Source organism: Molothrus aeneus, chromosome 2 (genome assembly GCF_037042795.1).
Source record: "Molothrus aeneus isolate 106 chromosome 2, BPBGC_Maene_1.0, whole genome shotgun sequence".
In the NCBI taxonomy this organism is placed as follows: domain Eukaryota; kingdom Metazoa; phylum Chordata; class Aves; order Passeriformes; family Icteridae; genus Molothrus; species Molothrus aeneus.
In genome coordinates this window covers 44477751-44497882 of record NC_089647.1, presented here as the reverse complement: position 1 = coordinate 44497882, position 20132 = coordinate 44477751, and the positions used below count along the sequence as shown (strand labels likewise).

The following is a 20132-nucleotide window of genomic DNA, read 5'->3' as shown; positions in this document are numbered from 1 at the left end:
TGAGGAAATAGAACTGCATATAAAAAGTGGTAAGGATCTGGAATAAATTATTATTTCAGAAAGTCTGTTGGAATACAAAATATACATAAATTCCATAGACTTCATAAAAAGAATTAAAGGAAATGACAAATGAGATAAATTTGTGATTGAGATTTTTAAATTTGAAGGCAGGCAGATTAAGCTGTTTCCCTTTCCACCCCTCTTAAAGGTTTGCAACTTGAATGATCATAGTTTTCAGACTTACTACAACTTGTTGTGAGGAGAGCACATGGTTTTTATCTATGAATTATGCTTTTTTATCTGCTAAGGCTAGTTTAAAGTACATTGGGGAGCACCCAGATTCTTCATGTTGTGTATTAGGAATGTGTTCATTCTGCTAGCACTTTTCTGAATTTCAGAGACCTGCAACTAGAATATAAGGCTGCTAATCTAGTGCTTCTGCAGTGCCATGTCAGGATAATGATTTGCCACAAGTTTGGAAATGTTTTAGAGATTTGCTGTTTTGTCAGTCCTGGTTCTTCCATGGCATTTAGAGTTTGTTTAAGTGGCAAAATTATAGTTAAGATGAAAAATTTGCTAAAGCAATTAAATTATTTTAAGTAATAAAAGTTCCCCTTTTTCAGGATTCAGCATTTGGCTGGGGGGGTGCTTATCTGTTAATATCTAGCTAGCTGCTGAAGGAGCAGTAAGACAGCATGTGATTAAATGAGAGAGAACTCTGTGGACTTCAGTTCTGTGGAGAAAATTAGCTGTCTGCATCTTTGGATCTAAACCAAATGCAGTGGGTCACTGGACTGAAGTTTGAGAAAGCAATTTATCAAATTTGGTGTAAATTGCTAACTTCTCCAGGAAAACTTTTCCATTTTGGTACCTGCTTTGAAAATTTTGGAGTTACTTAGTCCCTACTACCTCTTCTCTGTTGTCACATAGTCACAACAGTGAGGACAGTTCTCCTGTAGATTTTGTATTTAATGTGCTGGGGCCATGTCTCTTTCAGGACTTCTGAGGAGGTATGCAACAGAGACCAGTCATGATTTTACTATTTTAGGTAGATAGTCATGAGGCTGCAGCAGACTGCCTCTGAGCAGGCACCCAAATTCCATGTACATTACATATACATTACCAAGGGAGTGGAGGAGCTCTGAAGGGCAGTTATGAAGCCTGGGAGCTTTGTAGACAGCAAATTAAACCAGTGTGAGTGGCAGTACTGCTTCTGCTGTGAACTCTGAGTGGCAATTTAGTGCAATTTAATGCAAGTTGGAAAGTAGCCTCTCATTAATTTAGGTGGCTCCTGACAGTATTCAGAAGCAGAACTTGAAGGACTTCAAAATTGAGTATCAAGCCTTGATATCTGCATCTCTCTTTAGCTTTCCCTCGTAGGTCATGGCTTCTTGACATATCTGTTACTTTCAGTTTTACTTCCTTTTTTGCTTCCATCATCAAAGTCACCTCACTGAAGAAGAACCTGATCTTTCTGGAGTCATTGGAATCTCTGCAGTTTAGACACCAAAAATGTATTCTGTTATTAACACCCCTCCCAATTAGTGCTTGAATTCTGGAAAAAAATATATCCCAAAGATGTACTATAAAATGTTAATCTTTACTAATTAAACAGAATCTGATTTTCAACCATATTGCTTTTGACCCACTTTTGATAACATCATTTCAGATTGTTTCCAAGATCTAAAGAGTGACATGCATAATCATTAGACCTAGATCTGAAGAGCTTAAGATGTTACCTTAAAAACAGTTTGGCAATAATAAAACTGTTCTAGCTGGATTGATGAGATCAGTGAAGTGTGAGAAACTAGATCAGTTTTGAGTAAAACTATGTATAGTTTAATTTGAAATCTGCAGCTGCAGTTTTGCAGAAAACAAAATATATAGCAAGGACAATGCTTATATTCAGCCTGAAGTTAAAGCATTTTTTTTCCAGCTATCAATTTACAGCTTAAGATAATGGATTTTGGCAGTGTGCAGAGCTATTAAGTAATGTTTATTAAAATGGATAAGAAAAGACTTAAGAGTTGGCCTGTAAAAGAATTTTTGAAGGGCTGGTTAGTGAAATAAAGAATAGCATTTTCTCCTAGAAGTAAAGTTTTATATCCCTGGAAAAGTCATTAATGAAAAAGATTGTGGTGATATCATCTTATTATTTAATGCAGTTTATGAACTGATATGGAAACTGTACTTAGGATATTTTTTTCGCTTCTACTGTGAGACTGAAGTTGCTAAACATCTATACTAGAGAGAGAAATAATCAATTATATTTAAGTTTGCTTCAGTCACAAAACTAGCATACAATTTGACATGACCTTAATATTCCCAGGGTCTATTATGCATTGTGCAGTTCTTCAGAATAGGCAATAGATGTGTGAAACTCCATGCCAAAAGTCATTAAAGCACTAGAAGTTTGCATGGACTCAAGGAGATGTTGGGTAAATGCCAAGGGCACTTACATAGCCAAGGGTTGTTAAAAACATAGAAAGAAACCACATCCAGCTCAGGATGTCCCTGAGCTCAAAATAAATTAATACTGAGAGAATATTTTTATTCCTTCCTAAGCATTTGCTTCTGACCAATGCTTGAATTGATGCATACACACTGCAATTGGACTTTTAGTACTATGTCCAACTCACTGAGATGATCTGACCTTGCAGTCACACACCATAAGGAAAGAGAAATCACGTTGGATGAGGTGGACCTTTGATCTGACCCAGCACAGTCACTCCTCCTGTCTTCTGAGATCATTTGTGACCTAATTCAACCTTAAATGTTTTCCAAATACTTTAAAGATACGACTAGACATGTGCACGAGTTTAGTTCTGAACATGAGCAGTATATGTGTGCATTTACTTGCTTTTCTGAATAGAAGTGCTTTTGAAATCAGTAGATCTGCCAACAGGTCACAAAATTGACTGCCAAGCAGGCAGGCTAACAGGTCACAAATTGACTATGGAGCCTTGGGCAAAGGGATGCTAAAGCACTTTTTCTGCAGTTAGGAGCAGGATATCAGTGTAACTGCCTTAAATGAATGTCTCTTGGCAGTAAGGGGTGCCCTGGGGCCCCATTTTTGACTGCAGGGGCTCCCCAAAGGCTGAGTGCCTCAATGGACATGATGGCAAGGAGAGTTTGAGCTTGACAGAGCCCATGCCCTAGATGAAGCGGAGACCTAAAAAATATGCATTTCTCTTTCATTGTCTTTCAAAATGAGCAAGGTTTTTGCCTAAGCACAGTGAGAACCACCCTGTAACTGGTTTTTGTTCATCTCTCCACTGCCTTCAGTGTTGCCTCCAGAATGAACCTGTGGTCTGTGTTTGATGATTAGTATCAGCTAGAAATCAAGTCATCCATTTGTGCTTTCAAACCTTAAATTATTCTGGTGGCTAGTGAACCTTCTCCAGCAGAGCAGGAGAAAACTAACATGCATTACTTCTAGTTAGTGTTGTAAACATTTACAAATGGCCAGTCTCTCTTGAAAAAATGTGCACATACCTGAGGTCTTAGGATGTCTGAGAAGTCATTTTTTGATGAGAGAGAAGAGTTTGAACAAAGCATTTATTTGGCTCAGTCTGGGTTTTACATAATGTCATCCTTCTTGAATTAAATGTCACAGTCAAACTCTTTCAGTAGAGAAGTCTGAGATAAAGATAATCTTAAAAATTTTGAAGAGGAGAAGAGAGAATTGCATCAGATAGAGTTTTGGACCTCCCAAAGAAATGTAAGGTTTGTGCTAATAGCACAGTCTGCTTCCAAGAGTATGGCAGATTTGATAAATGAAGCAATACTTGTAACTACGGAGGTCTTGAAAAAGAAAATCAGCACATGCTTGCTGACCTGTTTAAATGGTACTACAACCTCTGCAAAAGCTGTTTAAGGTGCAGCCAGGATAGTTGAAAACAGCTTTATCTCTGGTACAGAGGAATGTAGCACAGAGAAGTGGATGACCCACTAGGTATGGGGTTTTCCTAGATTCAGATGCTGCAGAGAAGAAAATTTTGGTGCTGGTTGTGACCTTGCAGTCTCACTGAGGGTGCAGCAGCGATGGACTTTGAAGGGAGGATTAAGAAAACATACTTGAACTTTCATTATAGAAGAAAAGTACAAAATTAGAGAATGGAATTTATAAACACTGGTAAAAAATGAAGGGTCAACACAACTCTGCTGTTATCAGGAATACACTGGTTTTACACTCTCTAATAGCTCCAATTAAAATAAATATTTGTCAGTGTTACTCTATTCACAGAGTCTGATACTGAATTTGACTTTTAGGATAACTCTTGATAATTCTAAGTGGAAAAGTGACCTTTTGAATTTCTCTGATGTAAATCTAGTATTCTGAACAATCATCTCCTTGATGTCCAGTTTAAAGGTAGTAAGACCTCTTTGCAAATACAGTGTGTGTGTAAATTTAATTTATTTAATGAATTCAAACTTCTGTTACCTTCTACTGGTGCCCTTCACTATATCTCATCTGTTCAGCTCTCTGTGGATATTATATTAGGGGCTGTCAAAAGCTGATTTTAAATATTCTGATCTACACAGCAATGTGCTAGAATTTTGAAGATTATCCTTGCCAGTTTTGTGTGTGATGCATTTTGCAATCTATTGAAAACTTCAACTATTACACAAGTTCTTTGATTAAATGGAGTATGCTTAGATCAAAGTAAATATGTTCTTTTGAATGGGAGAAATTCTAAATTTCTGAGTTATTTTTTCAAATATTTTGAATGTATTGTGAATTTTTTACAAACTAATGTTGATTAAAATATTTCCTTAGTAAATTAATTATTTTATTATTTTATTACTAGTTTTAGATAAAACTTTCACTGTGGCTTCTGTTTTTCTGAACCAGTGGTGCAGTGGAACGGCTTTAGCTGTCTCTTTTCATCCAGACTTTCCATATGTAATTTCTGTATCAAATGGAAATGCTGTAGAAGAAAAATTCTGCATAGGTAGAAAGTTTAAAAAAATAAGCAAGTCTATGAAAAATATGCCTAAGCCATTGGAAAATATAGTGAGTTTTAAGACATTCAGGTTTTACACATGACATTGTCACAAGATCAGTGACTCCTACAGAAAAGAAATAATTTGTTTAGAAGGGAAGTCAGCAGCTTTATGGAGAAATAAATATAATTTTACAACTTAATTACAGTATAAACATTTCTTGTGGTTGCAATGACTTTGTTGTTATTGTTGTATTAATCTTACAGGACATACGGATATTTGTTTTGGTACCTCCTGGGACCTGCTAAATCCTCTGAGCATAGCTCTGACCAGTCTTCTAAAGAGCTTAACTTGTTAACCATTTTTCATTTGTGTGACTAAATGTTTAATAAATAAAGGAGGAAAAAAGACAGAAAGAAAAGCTTTAAAGATATTCTATTTTCTTTTCTTTACAAGTTGTTATTCTCTGATTAATTTGCTACTCTGGAAGTTTTATCTAACAGTGTTAGTTCACTGAAATAAACTGAAGAATTTCACACTTCCCAGCTGCTGTTGAATGCTTTAGGAGGTTTGGTGGTGGTAGTCTTTTCTATGGCAACCTAATCAGTTCACTCCTCTTCACTTACAGCACCTTTTTAAGTACCAGACTCTCGGAGAACTGAGAAAATATCTTGGTATAGCATAGCTAATAATGGGGGTAAAATCTGATAGAATTCTTCAAGAGTAAAAAGTATATTGTGACTTTCAGGTAGGGATTCCTTTTGTTTTCAATTTGGTTCTTTATGCAGAAGAACCTGGAGTGTATAGATCTGTCCTTTCATTTTGGGTTTTTTTCCCCTTGAATTTGTGTGTGTCTTTATCTTGAAAGATTTTTTTTATAAAAGGGCTGGAGAAAAGCTTAGAAAACTTAACTTCCCCCTCACACACTTCCAGAGAGTTTTCAAGCTTCTGGGCGAAGGACTAATGTGGTTAGCTCTGTAATGTTCACATTATCACAGAAGGGGATTCTGACACTTTCTGAACACAGTTTTCCTGTCTTTCCAGCAATCTGCCACCTCTAGGATTCTTAGATATTTTTTCTTCAGGACTTGTATGTTTTGAGTATTGCCTATTATTTGGGGTCTTCTTCTTTTTAGACAGTGATTTTTTTTCCTAAATTTCAGAATATTTATAAGAAATGCTTGTGTAGTTACAATGGCCTCTTCTGTTGTGTTTTAATTTTATTGGGGGGCTGGGTGTTTTTTGCTTGTTTTTTATTTTAAAAAACCTCACAAACCACAAACTGTAAAACTTGTAATTCCTTTACCAGTATTTACTGAGTTTTATGTGGTTTTGCTGTAGAAAGCCATCCTAAGAGTGTGTACAACTAGTGTGCTTACTGGTATAATGTACAGTGACTTGTAACACTGCTAAATACATGTGTGGATTAAAACAAGAGCCTTAAAGCATAACCCGGTAGATCATGCTTTGCATGAAGAATAAACTAAAGGCTTCTCTCTCAGTTGAGCCAGCAGAACTTTCTTCCAAGAATCATGACATTTTTAAACTGAGTTTTCAGACCCTTCCAAAAGGGAAACACTGAAATTTGGATGAATTCATAATAGCTACATGTTTCTCTTAAAGTCTTTGCAGATTGGCTAAATAGAAGCACTCATTTACAGAAACTGATGGCAGATAGCATATATTATAGTTGGATATTTAAGATTCTATTTTTTTTCATTCTTCGATAGTGTTGTATAAGTGTTTTTAGGCCTTACGTACATCTTCTCTTCAGTTTGGTTTGAGTTCTGTTTACTCTTCTATACAGAAACATAGCTCTTAGTCCAGGAAGATGAAGTCACAGGGTATTTCCACTTGGGGGGAGCTTGTCTTTGGTAGAGAAGTGGTTTTAAATCCATAGGTTCTGCTGCTGCAGGGCTGGTTTTGATCAGTACCGTGGTAGCCTGGTTGGCAACTGCAGCACTGGGTGTATTTCTTGTAATGCTGTCTCAGTGTCATGATGAAAATTCCCTGGCAGAGCAAGTACGAAGTACCTAGGTTAAAAATTAATGGGATTTGCGTGATTATATTGGCACACAACGTGTTTTAGGGAGTGATACAGCAATCCAAGGCTCTTCTACATCCACCCTTATTGGAGGCACTGTGCCATCAGCCACTGTTTAGAACATTTTGTATGTGCAAACATGTTAAGAATAGTGCCTAAACAAGATGGATATTCTGAAATGTGTTTCAAAAACACACAAGTGACAGTGTTCTCTGATGAGAGAGAGGCAGTTTCTTCCACCGTGTTTCCCTTGAAGCACATACTTGGTGTGTAAAATATGATGCTGGTTGAACGACTTTGAGGGAATACTTTTGGCACATTGTTGCAAACCTAGGGCATACAGAACTCTTGAAAGTGTATGTAACCATTGACAGAGGCACTCTGGAGTTGTTTTAAAAAGCTTGTGAGACAAATTCTGGTATATTTCTGTTCTTTTTTTATCTCAAATTATCACTAAACTTCTTACTATCTTAGTTCCCATTCCATTGTGTTTACCACTTCTTGCTCAGCTATTACACAGATTAGAATAGCCATCTTGTTTCTAGTCCCTTTTACTCATACATGAACGTGGATATATTTAAATATTCACAACCATTACATGCTAATGCAATACATTTGTTTAGTTACCAAAAAAAAAAAACCCACTTGAAAATGTAACTACTTTGCTTTTTTCTATGTAACTTGACTGTCTGCTGCATCAAATCTAGCTCCCTTATCATCAGAGTTCCATCTCTTTAAACTTGAGTCTGTACTGTTTTGTTTACCTATTGGAAAGTTGCCTTCTCTTTTTGTTATCTTCTCGCGGTCTAGGTTTTAAACATGCCTTCCCCTTAGGTTCTTCTGCCTAGGTCCCTAGGTCCAGCATTAAATATTTACTCCTTTAAATTCTTCCGTATGAGCACTGAGTCCAGAATTTGTCATGTTCAGAACAAAAGTTGTCTAGCATTAAACCACCTACTATTAAAGCAGTTAACTTTTTTTTCTTGTCTGTACAGTTGCAGGACCAAGCACTATGACAGTAAAAACCTTTTAAAGCTGTAAATCATCAGGTAAATATATGGCACCATATCAGCTGGCATGAGTTGGACTACAAAACTTCCAACAGTTTGAAGTTGCACTTTTCAGACTCAGGCATACATAGTCCCTTTCTCAAGGGTGTGCAGTTAAAACTGAATCTCATGTAATAAATGGATTATCTCTTGATGTAGTTCAGAACAGATGAAGTACAGCCTCTGTCTGAGTTACCCAATCAAAGGAGGCAGTTATTTGAAAGGGCATATGGTTTCCTTCTGCAGCAAAAGTACACTTAAGAGGTAAAGTCCTATCAGCTTGAAAATCCCGAAGATCTGCAAGCTCAGGGTAAGCAAAATCAGATGGCTTAGAAGCTTTCCCAGCTCCTTCAGCGAAGGTGTGCGGAGAGACACTCCATACATCATTTGAATTGAGAAGGAGGAGATAAAATAAAGATATTATGGCATTTCAAAACAAGCTCGATCAGCAGGTCAAGGATTTCTGCCCCTTCACTCTCTCATGAGACCCCATTTGAGGAGTTGCATCCATCTCTGGGCCCTCCAACGTAAAAAGGACATGGACCTGCTGGAGTGACTCCAATGGAGGGGTACAAAGATGATCGAAGTGCTGGAGCACTTCTCCTATAAAGCAGCTGGACAGAGACTTTTTACAAGGGCATGTGACAAGGGGTGATGGTTCTAAGATGAGAGAGGGCAGATTTAGGTTAGATATTAAGATACAATTCTTTGCTACGAGGGTGGTGAAGCAGCGGCACACGTTGTCCAGAGAAGCTGTGGATGCTCCTTCCCTGGAAATGTGCATGGGTGGGCTGGATGAGGCTTAGAGCAACCTGGTCTAGTGGGAGGTGTTTCTGCCCATGGCTGGGGATTGGAACTAGATGATTATAAAGTCCCTTCCCACTCAATCTGTTCTATGATTTTATGATTTTAAAGGCACACAATAAAGCGCCACACATAGTATCTTTCAAACAGTACACAATGTGTATTGTTTATGCATCCACACATTTTCTTTCAAAAATATCTATCTCCTCTTACTTTTAAAGATAAATGTATTTGTGTCTTCACATTTTAACTGCTCTTTAATGTGAAGTGATTGACTGAGAAAGATCAGTGAGAAGGAGATGTGACACATTTTTCACCTAAGACTACTGAATGTCAAATACAATGTAATGAGCTCTCCCAGAGAGCTGTATGGACACGTTTCCTGGGCGTGTTGTCTTTGAGGCATCAATGTGGTGCCCCTGCCACTCTGTATGTATTTAGTACTTCTGCACCAGTGTGTTTGAGTGGTGTGTCAGTCTCAGTAGGGGAATGTGTAAGGAGGCTGGTGTGATAACTTGCAAGTAGAGGTGAAAATGTATGGTTTGTTAAATTAATTAACTGGTTCCCCAGCTTGTTAGAGCTTGGGTACCTTATCTGCCTTTCTACTATTCTGTTAGAGGAAATGTGCTAGTTTCCTACTTTGTTTTAAGCTTATGTTTAAAAATGAGCTCTGGTAAGGTAGAAATTCTAGAGTTAAATGCTGAAATTAAAAACCCTTATAAACTGAGACTGTTTTCTCTATTATCCTCATGTTTGAGTTAATTCTCCATTTGGTATGGGTGCTTGTAACAGTAGATCTGCTCTGTGTGCACAATTTAGTCTGAACTCAGTGAAATACAAGGGGAGGGAGAGAAAAATTAAAACCAGAAATGGCAGGGGTTTAGATGCAAATAAACTCCTCAGCTGCTGCTTCAAACATAACCGTCACTAATTAGTACCAGCACAGCAGAACTGACTGAGCAGCTATTTGAAAAAAAGGAGGGGAGTGGCACCTGTTAGTGCATAGAAAGGGCTTCTTCTAATTTTCAAGTGTTTATATGCAGCCATTAAGAGCAGCCAGACATGAGACTTTTGCATTCTCATTCTTCTCTTGTCCTTACTTTAGCAGGCTGTTCTCTGTCTCAGAAGTAGCTCCTGAGAAGGTATTTTTAATCTCTTGCCCTTTTCATATTTCATGACTGTTAGAGCTTTTAGAAATGTAGTTGCTTGTTCAGTTTCAGTCACTCAAATACTTGGAATTTGGAATTGATTTCCAGAGAAAAATATTCTCTGTATGAGTTCGTTGCTTTCCCCCTGTGCCCCCCCCACAAGCTTACTTCGTGTCCAAGCTAAGTTTGATTTGCAGGCTCAGAAAACATAATGTTTAAAAAAGTAATACAGATCAATTTGCATCATCAGAACATTTTGGTTCTGATCTTATTTTTTTAACTTAGTGTTGGTTTTGGTAGCTGGTGCATTTGATCAAGACATGGCTCACTTTCTTTATTGTAAAAGTACCAACTACTTTTGCACATACTTATACAAGCTTTCTTAAATATTATGATTTTGAGCTTTCTGTAAGTCACATATTTCTGTCAAATGGATTTCTTGTCAAAACTCTCTTTCATCTGTCAATTATTGCATCATATGAAACTTTGAAACATTCAGCTCTGAGCATTATTCCTCTGTGCATTCAGCATGCATGCTGGGTATGTTAACATGTGCAGCAGAGTTGGAGGTCGAGTTACATTTTTTGTTATTTTGGTCATTGCAAAATGGATTGGGTTGAAATTGAGATACAATAATGACACTAGTTAACTGCAACGTTTTCATCGGTCGTACAGAAATTTGATACAGAGTTGCTAAATCCTTCTGTAGATCTAGTGTGAATTAGTGGCTCCAAACTTGAGGCTCCCAGAGATCTGGCTGGCACCAACTCGATTTTAATTACGTGCACACATTGGTTTAGTTATTCTTGTAGCAGGTAAAATGAGTGTAACAAGTTAATTCTTTCAGATTAGGAGAAGAAAAAAAATATTGGTCCTCTTTTCACATGAGAGGGAAAAAATGGCATCTTAATTTAATTTTTTCCAAAGGAAAAAGGAAGGAAGCTATGTAGATAATAGAAGAAAGAAAGGCAATGAAAGGATACAAAGAGAGAAAAAAAGTAGATTGTATGGAAAGGAGTAAAGAAAAAAATTATATTGGAAAAATTAACTGGAAAGTGTATTCTATCTTATAAGCAGAAAAGATTAAGATAGAAAACTTGAAAGGCACAGGTGCATTAAAACACCAAATGCTGTGCAAAGGGACAAAAAGTAAAATTAATTAGAGGGGAAGGCATCATTTTAAATTGAAGGGAGAGATAAGTGCATATGATATTTTAAAATATTTTCTGTTGAATAATCAGCAGCATATATTTGAGTTTGTACTTAAGAATGACTTAGATTTTTAATAGATACAGAATTAGTGTTACCAAAAATCATATCACAGTGATCAGCAGTGTCACTAAAAACACAGGTAAGGGTTATCAAAGTTTTATTTATGTAACCCTTCCTTTTTATTTAATTTATTAAAAAAAAAAAAAATTAAAAAAAAAAAAACACAAAACCACAAGCCAAAGATTGAACACCATGAACACATTGAATTCTTGAATAGCATCTTAAGTTTAGGAGACTGACTGATTAATAAATTAATTATATCAACGTGAAAATTAATTGTTTGAAGTAATGTTGTTGCACCTAGGCATTTCTCTGTGCAGGAAGCTGGGAAGGAAACCACAGTCTTTGGTAATGCTTGTAGATGCCAGTGGCTGGTCAGCTCCTGATCCATTGCCTTGTCACCTGCACAGCATCCTTCTGGAGCCCTTTTCATGTCATTCATTCTAATTTACCATCAGCTATCATAGTTTTACCATGCACATTCTGAAATTGGCACTGGAGGCTTGACATAAAACCACAAAGGCATATAAATTCCAAGTTAAAGCTAAAATTTCATTCTCAATTCTCTTGGCTGTGGGGCTGCTGTGGAGCACATGGGAACACCCAGTGTTTGAAGCCCCAGCTGGACCCACACACAGAAGAACAAGCTGAGCATGGAATTTCAGCCCAAGCCCTACCATTAAAGCCACGTAGCTCTTTGTGGTTGGATTTCTCCTGTATGGCACTGTTAGAGGCAGAAATAAGCCCAAGTCAACCCCAGAGTTATTTTAAACTATGCTTACAAGAATCTTGTGGTAGTAGTAATAGATTCTTCTCACCCATTGTGCCTCAGAAATTTAAATTTTTGTATCCAGCTTGCCTTGAGCTTGCACTGTTGGAAACTGCTTAGGTGTTGGATTACAGATACCTTAATATCTGAGGTTCAGCCTTAAATACATAATTATTTCTTACATAGTTATTTTTTACAGTAAACCTGTCTTTACTTGAAACTCATTTTGTGGAATAAAAGAGTAAAACTCTGCTTTTTGCCCAATACATGCATTTTTATGAGCAAAATGAGCTTTCACAGTATTTTTTAAAATGTCAGGAATGTCAAATCTTTTTTATCTGAAGGACTCATTGGATGACTCAGGAAAAACTACTTAGAAATTAGTCAGGATTTAATTGAAGTGGGAAGGATACTGAATTGTGAAGCGAGAGCTTGCCCCCCTCTGCACTCATTAGATCGGTACTTCAAAAGAAGATCAATCTTAAATTTAAGTGATTGAATCAGCCTTTTCTTCAAAACATAATTTTTATTTAATCTTTGGTTAGGCACTTGGAATAATGATTAGAATAGTTATTCAAACATTTATCTCTTCTAAGAACAAAGGGGAGATATGCTTATAAGTTGTTTTTTTGGGTTTTTTTCAAAAAACAGGAGCTTCCTACTTCTTCCCATGTATTTCTATCCCTTACCAGCTGTCTTTGGTGGGTCTGGCATCCCTGCTTATTGAAGAGTTGGAGAGATATGTATTGGTGAAGAAAATAATAGTGAATGAGCTTTTAAATGAGATGGTAGCTGCTCTAGCTGATCTCATGCACATGTCCTGAGGGGTGTTCTTTGCAGATGACAAATTTCTTCAATAGTGACAGGATGTCAGGAATTTTGCAAAAGCTTAGAAAAAAAAGTAGGAGATGGCACAGCTGATTTATTTTGTCCTGTTTTGTTCTCATTTGTGCTAGTTTTGAAGCTGATATTCATAAGAAGTTAGCCACAGCTGTTTTACAACTCAGGAATGCCAGTTTCACAAAAAGAAAAGGGTTTGATGAGTCCACAATCACGTTATTGTAATTCTGATCGGAATAGGTTCCTTTCCAAATACAAGGCACCCTTCAGAGTTAATATGTGAACATGTGAACACAGAATCACAGAACAAGCTGAGTTTGAAGGGATCCATTCGGATCTTGGAGTCCAACTCCGGGCACTCCACAGGACACCCCAAGAGTGACACCATGTGCCTGAGCACACTGTACAAATGCTCCTTGAACTCTGTCAGGCCGGTGCTGTCACCACTTCCCTGGGAAGTCTGTTCCAGTGCCCAACCACCCTCTGGGTGAGGAACCTTCTCCTAATACCCAACCCACATCTTCAGGCCATTCCATCAGGTCCTGTCACTGGTCACCACAGAGAAGAGATCAATGCCTGCCCCTCCTCTTCCCCTTACAACGAAGCTGCAGACTGCAATGAGGTTTCCCCTCAGTCTTCTCTTCTCCAGGCTGAACAGACCAAGTGACCTAAACTACTCCACATACGACTTTTCCTCAAGGCCCTTCTCCATCTTTGTTGCCCTCCTTTGGACACTCTCTTAACAGCTTAATACCTTTCTTATATGGTGGTGACCAAAACTGGTACCTATGGATTTCAGTTAAAATTGTTGACTTCTGAAATTCAGTGTTCTGTTATCAGTAACAAATTTAGCTTTAGACAGAATTCAGATAAATACTGCAAGACTTAAGAAACTTGAAAATCCTGTTGGTTTGAACATTAGAATTTGCTTTTTACTTCTTGTCTAAACTTTTTTTTTGTATTTATGCAGAAAGATTGCTTTTCATTACATAATTTTGGTTAAAGCACAACTGTGAAACCATTTTGAACTTTTCTTAAAAATTTGCCATTGGGGAAAAATTGCTTTCGTTACTGTGAGAAGGATGTGATTTTAATAAGAATGCAGCATGTTAATACCCAGCAACCGTGAAATATTCATTTGAGATTTGCAGCATTTGTTGAGTCTTGTTAACTAAGCAATTATGGAGTCACTTGTCCCCTAAAGTTTTAAAAAGAATAAAGCTACATTTGTTGCTACATTTGATTTGTTTTTAAGCAGTATTTTCCAGAACATGCAGGTCTGAACAGCAGCAGTGCACTTGGATTGTAGGCCATGATAGAAAGCTCAAAGCAGTTCTCTCTAAACCAAAGCAAGCCTTGGCTTCAGATATTTAGAGTTAGCCCATATTTTCCTTACATATCAGAATATGACTGTTTTAAATCTAAATTATGAGTATTGTTTTTTTTTCTTGTTGTTGGTTGAAGGAATCCCACCCTTCATTGAAACCTGAGGTTTGAGGCAAACAAACATGCTACAAAGGAATACTCAGATTGACTGTAACAGGTGATTGTAGCCTGTCATTCATTGAAATACTTTAATGAGTCCTTAATGCTAACACAGAGCTGCAAGGCATGGGATTAAATGGCAAGTTGAAGCCTTCTATTTAGAAATACAATAATGTATAATATAATATGTGACGGTAATTGTTCCATGATTAATGTTGAAATACACACAGTGTGTGTTCTGAATCTTAGAGTTTCTCATTTTCCTGTTGTCACTTACCATCTCTGAAATCCTAAAGTATAAATACCTCTGTTTCACTGGGTCTGTGTCCTCTTTTGCTGCCAGTAAGTGCTGGTGCTACTCATCAGAGTATTGTCAACTCTTATGGTTTTCATCCTGAGTCTCTCAATATTAATGAGGAGCAGGTGTAGTTGGAGATTTTTTGTTTGCTTGACTAGTTGAATCTTTGGTTTTGGTGGTATGATCTCTGACTCTTTTGTTGGTGTTTTCATTGCTTTTCCCATTTTTTGACTTCTCTGAAAGACAGGCCCATATTTAAACTAGAACATCATTATTCTCCCATCTTAGGAGTTGCTTCACAGTTCAAAACTTAATTTCAGGAATGGCTTATTTGCATGGATACACAGCACATGTCAGCCTTTGCTGAGCCAGCCACTAACCTGGCAAAATACTATTTACTGTTGGGTGGGTTTAGGTTTTTGTTGTTATCAAGCTGAATTTGGCTCAGCAAGAGCCCAAGTAGCAGAGCTGGCAAACAAGGAGGTGCAGGAAGACATGGCTGAGAGCAGGGGAGTGGGAAGCAGGATCAGCCTTTGGTGACATCGAGCCATTAATTTGGCTCACGTGCTCTCAGTTAAGCCAAAAAATACTTTGACTATCATATAAGCATGTCATTCTTTAAGACTGTGCCATAAAAGCTTTTATTGCTGGTAGCTTTTTGTTGTGGCTACCCACAAAATACTGAGGTTGATCAAGATTGGGTATAAGGTTTTTTCTAATTATATCTTTGGTCTACAAATGCAGTGGACTTTTTTTTCTTTTTCAGAAGGAAGATGTCATTCATGCAGACGTGGATGAAAGGCTGTCTCTTCGAAAGCACCGCTTCATGCATTTTGCATCGTTGGAATATGAAGGAGAATATTACATGACACCAAGAGATTTCTTGTTCTCAGTAATGTTCGATCAAGTTGAACGTAAGTTGTTTCCTTGTCATTGTATTTGTGAAGGGAAAGAATCTCACTGGTCCCCTTAGAGATGTCATTTGCAAATCACTGGGATAAGATCCTTTATGTTACATAAATCAGCAGAAGCCAATTTTTAAATGTTGCCCATGTGGATTCTCACAGACACCGCTACCCTTTAGACAAGTGAAGTGAGGCTGATGATTTAGAAATCTGGGGACTTGCTGGTGACATCTCTGCATAATTTACATGACTGATCAGTTTGTAGTTCCTCAATTGCTTACATGCCACAGAAAATAGAATGAGTGTATTATAATAGTGTTCATACCATTCCTGGTCCTGTTATCTTCTATCCACTTCACCAGCAAGTAATTCTGTGACCTTTTTTCTTAGAGGAGGCAGTGATGGGAATGAGTTAAATGAGAATAATAGAGCCCAGAGTTCAGTTCTACGTTTTTCGTTTTAAATCTTCTTTGATTTTTACATAATCTAGTTAAGAACAAATCAAAATCACAAGTGTCTTTTCAAGAAGAACTTTTAAAAGCGTACTTTCTGAGGAGAAGATAGGAACAGCACGCAAATATAAAGTGCATAGGTTGTTGTCCTTTTCTGCAGGTTTTCTGGTTTCATTAATTCTCTCCCATTCCTTAAGCTTCTTTCATCTTTGTATCTTCTTCTGTTATTTCCATGATACAGTTATGTTTTTAATGATTCATGCTTTTTTTCCCAAAAAAAATTGGGTTTTATAGTTTTCCCAATTGTTTTGTTGGTTTTTTTTTGCTTTTGAAAGGTTAAGTTTTCCAGTTTCCAGAGAGGATTGTCACTTAGAGGACAAATACTCTGTTAGTTCACCTGCTGAGGGAAAGAGGGAGAAATCCCAGCTTTAGTAGTTGTTTGCTGCAATCTGCGCATGCTGACCAGGAGAACATGTTGTCTAGCAAAAGCCATTCAAAGCCTGGGATGCTCTGCCCACCTACCAGCAAATGCTGTGGTGACTTGGGAGTACTGAACTGGAAATCCTGAAGGGAATTCAACGCCCTGTGGAAGGGTTTGAGAGACAGGGAGAAAGAAGGAGACCAGAAAGCACTTTGATTGAAGCCTGTCGAAAATCTAGGGCAGAAAGCAGTTTAAAAGAGCTGCAAGTCAAATAGGACAATTATTATTAGAATTATTGGTAATAAAAGAAGTTTTCCAGTATCTGCCAAAAATCTGTAGGTGATAAGGATACATGAATTCACTGCTGACACACAGCTTCTAATATTACACAAAGCTGAATATAAATCCTTAGAAGAACTTTATGACCTTGAGAGTCGTGGAGATTTTTAAAATGCTGGTTTTTAATTGTATGGGTGTTAGACTTGGTTCCCCCTCAAAACTTAAGTCATTAAGTTAAAAACCTGAAAGGGAACTTATTTTGAGTTTTCCAGCCTGAAAGACAGTGCATACAGAAAATTTTAGTTTTTAAGGTGAGGTTTTCAGACAGTTGTGTCTGAAGACAAGGTTAGAGAGATAAGTGTTTGGTTACTCCAAGTATAATAGTACACTTGCAGATTTTTAATGAAGTGGTATGTGGTGATATTTATTTGTAATGCAGCCAAGTTAATTTCAGTTGCTTTGCTAATATGAGTAGGAAATAGCATTAAACAGAAGCGAATAAATAATGACAAGAAAAAAACCTTTGCTCTAATGCATATTTAGCATTTCAAATTTAGGTCAGGCTTGCAGCAGTCATCATAGGTGCTTGATAGAAAAATGTTGACGCTTGAATCTAATGTTCCTAAATATTTTTTTAACTGCCCTTGGTATGGGTTTTTTGGCCAGTAGCATAAACACAGTGGTAAGCAATTCTCTTGATTTCTCTTGCTTGGAATTCTACATTTTTATGTGACTGCAAACAGACACAGACTTTGATAGCAGAGAAATATGGCACTTGAAGTATTTTAAAGGAAGTTGTTTTTATTCATTGTGTTTCAAAGAATTTCATATGAGGAAAATAAACAGACCTATCTCAAGTGTCTGTCGTTACGGTATATTCAGAGTAGGTCAAGATAGTGAACTCAATAGCAAAGCAGCAGTTATTTTGGAAGCTTTCTGCTTATATAATAAAATAATTCTCTTTCACCCTGAACAGTGCCTTTAGAAAGGAGAAAGGTATGACACTACTTACCCTAGAAAGCTCTTCACTTACTGCATACTTAGATGCAATTTTAACATAATGATCCTGCATGCATATGGTGAGTCTTACAATGCTGAACTTCAAGCTTTAATGATTTGGTTCTTCTCTACCTATTTTTGATTAATTGCTAATAAGTAAAAAACCCCAAACCTCCCAGCAAAATCTGAAGCACCCTGGTAGTAACCATTCTTCTTCATAAATATTTGCTTGGAGTTCTCCAATTGAAAGCTGTTTATGGTAATATGGAAGACTTAGGGCTGTTCTAAAGTTTTGTTTCTGCTGCACTTTTTACAGACAGTATGCAGAATGGCCAGCCTCATGAGCAGTTTAGTTATGTACATCATTAAATACTGCTGAGGTTGATCTGTCCCTGTTCAGAGATAAACACTCCCACAAGGGAAACAGGCAAGCAAAAGGATGGAAACACATCTGAATTGAGAATAGAAGACATTGGCTGGCCAGCCAGCCTTAGGGTTTTTTGCTCATGGGTGGTTGTCACTGGAGAATTACTTTGAAATTTACTTTTAGTTTTTAAACATACTCAAATTTAGTAGAAAGTAAATGTGGTGTTGTGTAAACCAGAAGAATTGTTGGTGCTAGCATTAAAAAATACCAAAATATTTCAGCTATGTGCAGATTGTCAAGTGAATTCCTGTACACAGTTGGGTGGAATTTATTGCTGATGCAAAAATCTTAGGTGTGGCCTTTGAAAAGGTTGCAAAAGATGCAATAAATTATAATTTATTATGGAACACTTTACCAGATAAGAAAACGGATGAATTGTACTGCGAATATATCAACTGTCATCCAGCATAAGTGATCTTGAACCCTGCCTGGTAGACCTTAGTTCATTACCTCTGGTCATTTATTTCCTGGTGCATGGGTTTCTCTATTACTCATTTCCTTTAAAATAGGCAAAAGTTGTGAAATATTTGCATTCCTCTTAATTAAATCACACCTTCAAAGGTATTTACTGTGAGGGTGAAAATAAAGAAAAATATTTACAGTACTGCCATGTGAGGAGGATGATCTGATAACAAATGCAAAGTCTCCTGACAGACTTTTTGTTATGCATATTGACAAAGCAAAGAGCTCTATAAAAGAATAAAGACGCCATCCAAAAAAAATTTGCTTGCTTTTAGAGGGAGTGCTTCTAACACCAAGTTACTCTGTAAACATGTGCCTTGTTCTATTACTGTTAGTTATTTTATGAAAGGAAGCAGCCACCTCTTTATAAACAGTGACAAACAGTAAATGAGATTTGATAGTGTGGCACAGCATTTGTGCCAGTGCAAAACTAATGTGGTAGCATTTTTTTCTACCACTTAGTTCAGTGCATACTAAATGCACCATTGGGGATTTTGGATTCATGGCTATATGCCATGTAATCTTGTGTTAAAACTGTTACCACAGGGATGTGTGGCAAACCATTGCAAAACCATCCAAATTCTTCTGGGTAATCTGTGGGATGTTCATGTAAATCATCATACCTGATGCAATGATAGTTTAGTGAAAACGTGTCCCCTGGGACCGTTCTTACTGTGATGTAAAAGTACTTCACAATGTCTGGTAATATCTAATACAAATAATATAAACTTGCTGTGTTGCATCAGAAATTCTGGCATTTTTAACATCACAAGTACAGGAAGGATAAAATTCTGCTGATGTACACTGAATTTTCACTGCAGTGCCGGAGCATTCTCGAGAGACCCTTCATGTAAAATTTGTATCTTAGACAGTTGTGCATACTTAGGCTCATATCTCAGATTAGACAACTAATGCTGTGTTAGAGCTCTATGGAAATACCACCGTTGATGTGCTGTTGCAGAATATACAAGAAAATATGTATTAGTCTTTGAAAAGGACTGTAAGAGTCCTTCAGGAAATAAAGATGTTGCAATGCATTGAATCTGAACTGTGCTTATGTTCATTTTTTTCTGGAGAAGATTATTTCTCTTCCAGGTAGAAGACAAACCTTCAGGTTACCTTGTCAGATAAAAATTGACACTTCCTAAATAAAGATCTTGATCCTTCTTTATCTGCTCAGTCCAGATGTTGTAGCATCTTCATTCATTCAGCTGCAGTAAAAGAGATCTTCCTGTGTTCCATAGTACCAGGGTACTAGAGGCAATATTTCCATGGCAGAGTCCTGTCTGTCAGTGAGGATAAGTGTGTCGTAAGTTCCCTTGGAGAAGTTGTTCAAGTTGGTTAAGCTTTCTTAAGGAGACACAATTGGTGCAAAGTTGTTTTGTGTTTGCAGCCTTGATGTGATGTGTGGCTTCCTGTCACAGCATCAGCATGGTCATGGCTGTGAGGGAATCTGAGGAAAGGACACAGTGCAAGGCTGTGGTGGCTAAAACTAAGTTTTAAGTTCTCCATTGTCCTTAGCTGAGGTCAG

The 20132-nt window shown here is 37.3% G+C and overlaps 1 protein-coding gene across 1 annotated transcript in view; it reads left to right on the top strand.

Annotated features, from left to right (window-relative positions):
* The window catches only part of MICU2 (mitochondrial calcium uptake 2), a 135381-nt gene that overhangs the window by 56005 nt on the left and 59244 nt on the right, over positions 1–20132 (top strand). The window contains exon 2 of the mRNA XM_066571769.1: positions 15423–15570. Coding sequence (XP_066427866.1) covers positions 15423–15570 — 148 coding nt within the window. The remainder of the gene's footprint in view (positions 1–15422; positions 15571–20132) is intronic.